The following is a 7,500-nucleotide window of genomic DNA, read 5'->3' on the forward strand; positions in this document are numbered from 1 at the left end:
GGGCCATCTGAAGCATTTTTTTTCCCCATCTACATACATGTATCCCTTAAACTCAAAAGCAATAGTGTTTCTGTGGGTGCATATTTCCATCCCACATGTGGAGATGAATGTTAAATCTGGTAGAGGGAACAACTTTAAAAAAAAAAAAAAAAACTGAGAAAGAAAAAACCGAAAAAACGAAAAACACCCATCTATGTCGAACTGGGTCAGGGCAGAAGTGTGCAGGAAAATAAGGGCTGCATTGAGTGGGAAACTCAGTGGATTTAAGAAAAAAAGGAATGAAAGTATGGGTAGACATGATACATGAGTACTGTGCACAGCTAGAAGCCTTGCAGGAAACCACTTAACGCCATTCTGGTCCCATGGCAATTTAAAAAGTATGTTGAGTGGTATTTTCGAGGGGTCATATTATGACCAAACACCAGTATAAAAATTCTTAGCATTACACGTGAATTTGGGTACACACACACACACACACACACACACACACACACACACACACACACACACACACACACACACACACACACACCTATATTAATGTCACATGTTTTACTCACATGCAAATGATGTTTGCTATGTTTATACGTTCAGTTCTCTCCACTCTGTGCTGACTCTCCCCAAGCCGTGCAAACCTGTGGTAAGAAGAGAAAGGACAGAAACTGAGAAACACTGACAGGAAACTGTAATGAGACAAGAGAGCCATTTACACATTAGCATCATATTGTCTTCTTTGCAGAACATCTCTGTTGAGATCTCTAATTATTCGGATCTCGTCCTCGTCGTGCAACAAAATTCCCCCATGTGGGTACTTTTTCTCTCTCAAAGACATTGTAATGTGCAATAAATGAAAGTTCCCTTCAGGTTCTTGCTCATGATTTTTATTATTAACGCAGTGATTTTCCCAGCTTTCGCTAGCATCTTTGGAGCAGTTGCAAGTTCCAGCTTCAATTATGAATGCAATTTCATTCTTATTATGTGTCACTACAGGAGGATATGAAAGACATTCTTTATAGCAATTTGGAAGTTAATTTGCGGACATAAATCCCTTCTGTGCCTGCTATCAAAGCCAGATGAGACGCAAACAAATGTGATGAAGGTATCAGAAAAGAAAATAGTTTTTTTTCCCCCTTGTTTATTTTTTAACCTATAAGTCACCATTTCTCATCACATGAGTCAGAAAAGGGATTCCAATATCACATTGTGAGAATATCATTTTTAATTATCCTAAAAGCTGCTTTTATTAACTTTGGATTACATTGGCTTTGCTATCAAACATTTAGAAATGATCTTGTGCAAAACATTTTTGTAATGTGTTAATGGTAACTTATGTCTGTCAGTTTATTCTTTTTTTTTTAAATTTTTTTTTTTTTTAAGTAATTTCTTCTCTTTAACACAAATTACACTGAATTCCATTTTTGCAATGAAAATGTCAGCTTGAGCAATGTTTGCATCTCATCCCAAAGTGCAGAGACCATCGCTGGGCTGATTTATAATCAGTCACCTCGCTTATTAGAGTCTTGGTGTGACATGATGGTTATCATCTCACTAATGACTAAATAGAGATGTAATCATCACCCTCGTTCAAATGGAAACTGATCATTATGATCTTTTTTGAAAGTTGGATTGAATGCATTAATTTACAAATATGCTGAAGTGTTACTGCTGCTTGAACCGCTTGAATAGTTGTGAAAGAGCCTTTACAAGCCGTTTTTCCAAAGCTGAATGAGTCATCTCAATGTCTGACTTTTTTTTTTTTTTTTTTTAAATTAATTTTTTATCCTATTTTACTAAATCAACAGAACATTCACACACCCATCACACTGGTATTAACCAGCGATGCAAAACATCTAGACAGAAGACTGCATTAGAATTACCAGAGTGTGATTCAGCCCATTATTTAGTTATGAAATATGTCTCCAAAAGAAAAAAAAAAAAAAGGAAAAATAAAGAGCATCCACAGCCAAATTTTCTTTAACAGGGATTAGCATTCAATAATTAGGCTATAATGTATCAAATCATGATTGTGGTATATGTGAAACATTTCTTTTCCATGTAGTATCCTCCTTTTAACAAATATACAGGCATTTTAGAGAATCCTAGCATTTGTTTGGCATACTATTTAGCTTGATAACAGCAATTCCTAAGTTACCTAGCCTCCATGTGTTTTAGGAGATGTTAGCATTCTCAGTCTTTTACATTGTCTTTAAAAAGCTTTGTGGGGATGAAGTCAGAGGTAACTAAAGAGTCCACATTCATCAATTTTCATGCATCTTCTTCAGTCCGACAGTAATTTTAGTAAACCTTTGAGACATGTTTAATTAATCTCTTATAATCAAATGAAATCCTAAAATGTATTTTTTGCATGTGAATGATAAATGCTTCGAACAAAAACCCATATGGTGATGGCACAAATACTGGACTAAACCAGTTATTCTCTCTGAGGTCAGAAAAGCAGTAAATGACAAAAAAAAGCAAAAGATATTAAAGCTGTATCAGAAGCACGGTACTGTATCAAACATTCTGTTTGCCTTGAAAGAACAGAGAGTTATGTTCTGTTTCCAGAGTCTGTGGAAGTTCATTTATCCACATTATTGGAAGCAATTGAGAGGAAAGAACAAAATGAAATAGAGACACCATGCAGAAAAGTAAATGGGTAGAGAAAAGTGGACAATGAGATGTGAGGTCAGAAATGTAACATACACAGTAGGATATAGTTGACAATGTCCCTTTTTCTTAAATATGGCAAGAATCCCTCAGGGGGGGGGGGATCAAGAAGCAGAGCAAAGCTGACTGCTTGCTCTGTTTCTTTCTGTATGTGTGTGCTATGTATATTGTCTCTAACAATAAATCATCAATTCTTTACTTTCCTGGGCAGAAGCAATCATAGAAGAAGATCAGGAATCTTACATCTTTGCAAAAGCGTGAAAATGCAAGAAATAAAAACAAACAAAACAAAATAGAAACAGGAGAAACACAGAAAACTGTAGGGCAGAAAAACTGATGGCAGTTCCAAGTGAAAGGTGAAAAATATACAAACCACTGGGTTTTGTTTGTTACAATTTCAATTAACTACTTATTTTTCCAGCAGCTGAAAGATTGAGCATTGTTATGAAAAACTATGGTGTAGAATACTGCATGATATTCTTATGCTCATTCTCCACAATCAGCACAACTTTTATGTATTGAATTTCTGGCATTTTAGTGCCTCTTTAAATCATAAGAACTAATCACAAATCACAGACTTTCAAATAAGCAGCTTTGACTCTCCTTCAGGAGCTACAACAGCTTTTGAAGAAAATGCTGTCATTTTGTTCTCGCGAACGTGATTGAAGACAGTTCTCGACACATTGGGCCGGCAGAACTTTTGTCTTGTGGGTCTCCGAGAAGTATTGTGTGATTAGCCAGACATTTGAAGAGGGCGTGGTTAGTACAGAGAAGTATGAAGCAGAAACGTGCCGCTTCCGCAGTTTTGCTGATGCAGGTAAAACGGATAGTTTTGATAAAACAGCTGATCAAGGTGGCGAGAAATTACGAACATTTTTACAACATGTAGCATTTAAACACATGGACGCAGCCGTGAGCACAACCCGCCCTGCCATAGATGAAGTTTCTCTTTAATTATAAAATAACTGGGTTGATTTTACATAAAAGCACACATCCACAGTGATCCCTGCCCCGTTGCAGATTAAGCTTCTCATGGCGTATGAATTGATCAGCCGAAACAATGGACTTTTTTCTTCTTCTTGCAGCCTCGAGGGCAAAAACAAAGTTCTTATTCCTCATGGACAAACTTAATGCAGTTGCATAAAAGTGGCTCTATGGTGTTAATCTGTTGAAATGAGTTTGATGCAGATGTTTGCTTTGCGTTGGTTACCTTTCATAAATAAGCAGGTCTTTGTCAACTGGGAACTCAGACAGATTGAGTCCGTATGGCTCCTTAACGGTTTGTGGCGGCTGTATCTCCTGGAAAGGAGAGAGAATCGGTTAAATGTCTATGTAAAGAAGAAACACATAAGAAGTTTTACTTATCAGTTTGACAATGACTTCTAAAATAAAGAAACAAAGGAACCCATCCAAGGAGGCTGAATTCACTATATAATTTATAAAAAAAAACAAGGTCATCAAGTTCAGCTGCTTCTCCACAACTGATTCAGTAATTAGGGATGCCCAAGGAGTGTAATCTAAGCAGCTTTGACAGTAATTTGGTTGTTGGTGTCTGATGACGTGGTTTTATATTCTTTCATGTTCAGGACCAGTGGCCTCCTGGGGTTCTTGCACACTGTGGCCATGGTTTGTGGAGATATATTAATCGTTATAAACAGCGGATCAAATTAAAAAGGTCAGAGTGGTTGAAGCTGCCAAACCAAAGAGGCAAAGGGGCATCAAGTTCATACAATGATATATAACTAAAACAAATGTTGTAATGGAAAGAAATAACAACAGGAAACTGCTTTCACTGAGAGAGCATGATGAAAAGATCATATTTAGAAAAAATGTTGCCGCCATTTAAGTGTGAGCAGATAATAGAAAAGCCAAAAACACCCAAGGGACCCCTAATATTGTGGATGTGCACTGAAGGCATAGATAAAGAAATATCCTTTTACACAGCATTTAGAAACAAAGACCATAACTAATGACATGGTAAAATGAGGAACAATCACAATAACATATAAATAATCATAGTACATTCCATCACAAGGCCATGTCATCATTAGGACAAAAAAAAGTTTTAAAAAGAACATAAGTTTATTTCCTAATGTAGTGAAGCTATAATTAAATTAAAATTGTTACAAAACAACTTTTTCACATTAAGGCAGATTCATTCATTAATTTCAAACCAGAATTTTATCATAAAACTTAGAATTATTCAGAGTAATTCTAGCAATTTAAAATCCCTTTTTTTTTTTTTTTTTTGGCTTTACTGTTGTTTGCTATGTAGAAAATACTCACTAAATACCTCCAAAACACCTAAATGTTTGTTACATCACAGCCTGGAATTAAAATGAGTCATTGTGGTTTACAGCTTGCATAACGTCAGGCTCATACGACTTAAAATATGTTTTCATGCTTACATGCATGTGAATTTTAGTTCCAGTTTCTGTTCTCTTGAAGTAAGAAACAGGTTTTTCACAAGAATTTACCCTAATTTGATAAAAATCCATCATAATATCATACCAGACCTTTGTCCCATGTCATAATGATGACAAACATCGCTAAAATCAAAGTAGCAGGATTCATTGTAGGCGATGTGGTTCTAAGGGTGTGAGTTTCTGCCACATGCTGTTTTCTTTGATTGCCAAAAAAATTAATGTAAGGCAAGGCAAGTTTATTTATATAGCACCTTTCATGTACAAGACAATCAGAAGTGCTTTATGTGAAACATTAAAAGCATTATAAATGCTGTAAATAAAAGCCATAAGACAACACAAATAGCAAAATCACAACAAAATCATACATTATGTTTAAATAATCAAAAGCAAGATTAATTAAAAGTTGCTGTGCAGATTTTATGCATAGGCACATGAGAAAAGAAATGATTTTAACCTGGATTTTAAAGTCTCTACATCTGGTGAGATTTTAATCTCCACTGGCAGTTTGTTCCACTTGTTTGCAGCATAACAGCAAAATACTGCTTCAACATGTTTAGTCTGGACTCTGATCTAGACTCTGGTCTGGACTCTGGTCTGGACTAGTTGACCTGAGTCTTTGGATTGAAGAGCTCTGCTTGGTTTATATCATGGCTACATGATTTTCAAAATCCACTTCACTTCTTACCGAGGTGTATCACCATGGCAACTTCTGCAGGAAGCCTAACCAGTATCTATAAAATATTTTTCTTCTTTCTGCTCCTGTACATTCTTTTATTTTAATTATATTTTATTAGCTTTTTTTTTTTACTTGTCTAAAGACCTCTCAAGGCCACATTTACATCAGGTGGCAGAGATGAACTGGGGGATAGTTCACAGACTCACTCACTAAACACACACACTCATGCTCACTGTTACAGACACACTCTCCTATCTTTCACCCACTTCTCCGGACTTGCCTGTGTTGTTTATCGTCTGAATTTGTGCTTATGTGCACATGAGGTGTAGTTTTATTTTGTCTCTCCAGACTGTGACTAGGCACAGTATGGTGGTACCTGTTTTTTGCCCTCTACCCTCGATCCTAATGGACGTCTGATCTTTTCTGTTGAAAGGCAGTGCCGGATAAAGACGGCTGCGAGGCCTCAAGACTGCCTGGTCTGTTGTCTTGTTTTTGTTTGTTCATCTGATCTTGTTCGGGTTGTACTGTCTTCTTGTATCTTGTATTGTATCTTGTAAAGACTTAATGACAAAGACGTCTTATCCTCAGTTCTTCTTTTAACCAAGCAAACAAATACATAAATAAAATACTCATATGCAAATGCAATTATTAGCATCTTCAGTGGAATTTAAAAATGGCACCGATCCTTCTCAGAGTCACTTCACATGTCTGGGTGTTGGTCTGTGTTATGTAACAGCACATACAGTAGCAGCCGTAAAGTTTTTCTCTTTGACTCTTTACTCTAGCAGCACAGGAATATGTACTCAATGTATCTGTATTGATCTGAGCAGCAGGGAGGGGAGAATGAACTGGGGTGTTACAGGATAACATCCAAAAAACAGCAGCTGTGAACACACAAATGCATAATACAAGAGTACACAAAGTCTCATACAAACCAAGATTACGTTGGAACACAGACTCCTATATTAACACTTCCATAAAGCGTACAACACCTGGATTTTCACATACACCCGTATACGCAGCACATCCATGCAAGCACACATACACCGATACTGAAGTGATACACTAAATCAGCATGTGTGATTTCATGGCAAACACAGTAATGATCTGATGTTTAAATATTTCAGTAGTTGTGTGTTGCGTTGGAACCCAATCCATTTTCAGGGACAGGCCCGCAGGCAGTGACACGAGATATGTGTGCCCAACACGTGAGCTCGGTGTCCAATCTGAAATACATATATTCATTACTGGCTCATTGCTCAAGGCCTCAACTAGACAGAAAAAAATGCAGGACAATACATCATATATCAGAAAGGGGGGAAACAGATTGATGGAGAGAAGGGTGCCTTCTTTTCTCACTCTGAAGATCAAAACAGTTCTGCTGTCATTTTTCCAGCACACACTCATAGCTCAGTTAATTAAAACAAAGTCTGAATAAGAACATGTGTAGATATAGTTCTCCTCTCTTACTTTCTGCATTCAGATGGATTCAAGTTTGATAATAAAACCTCTGAGTAATGTGCCTACTTTTTAGGCCTCTGCTGGGCAACTGCTTGCCCAGAAGCCACTTGGGTGTATCTCTGCAAGCCAACGTGTCTATTTGAATGTTTTTAGAGTCAGAGTTAAGGTAAGACTTGTAAGGTTTGTTAAGATGTCTAAATATCAGTTAAAAGGTTAGCCAAAAAAAAAAAAAAAAACAACAAAACATTTTTATGGTAAATACATTTGTTT

The 7,500-nt window shown here is 36.7% G+C and overlaps 1 protein-coding gene across 1 annotated transcript in view; it reads right to left on the reverse strand.

The window, feature by feature from the left end:
* The window catches only part of fig4a (FIG4 phosphoinositide 5-phosphatase a), a gene marked incomplete at its 3' end in the record, with an annotated part of 51,145 nt that overhangs the window by 3,523 nt on the left and 40,122 nt on the right, over nucleotides 1–7,500 (reverse strand). The window contains 2 exon segments of the mRNA XM_079255490.1: nucleotides 561–635; nucleotides 3,878–3,966. Coding sequence (XP_079111616.1) covers nucleotides 561–635; nucleotides 3,878–3,966 — 164 coding nt within the window.

This window comes from Telmatherina bonti, assembly GCF_933228915.1.
Source record: "Telmatherina bonti genome assembly, chromosome: 16".
NCBI lineage: Eukaryota > Metazoa > Chordata > Actinopteri > Atheriniformes > Telmatherinidae > Telmatherina > Telmatherina bonti.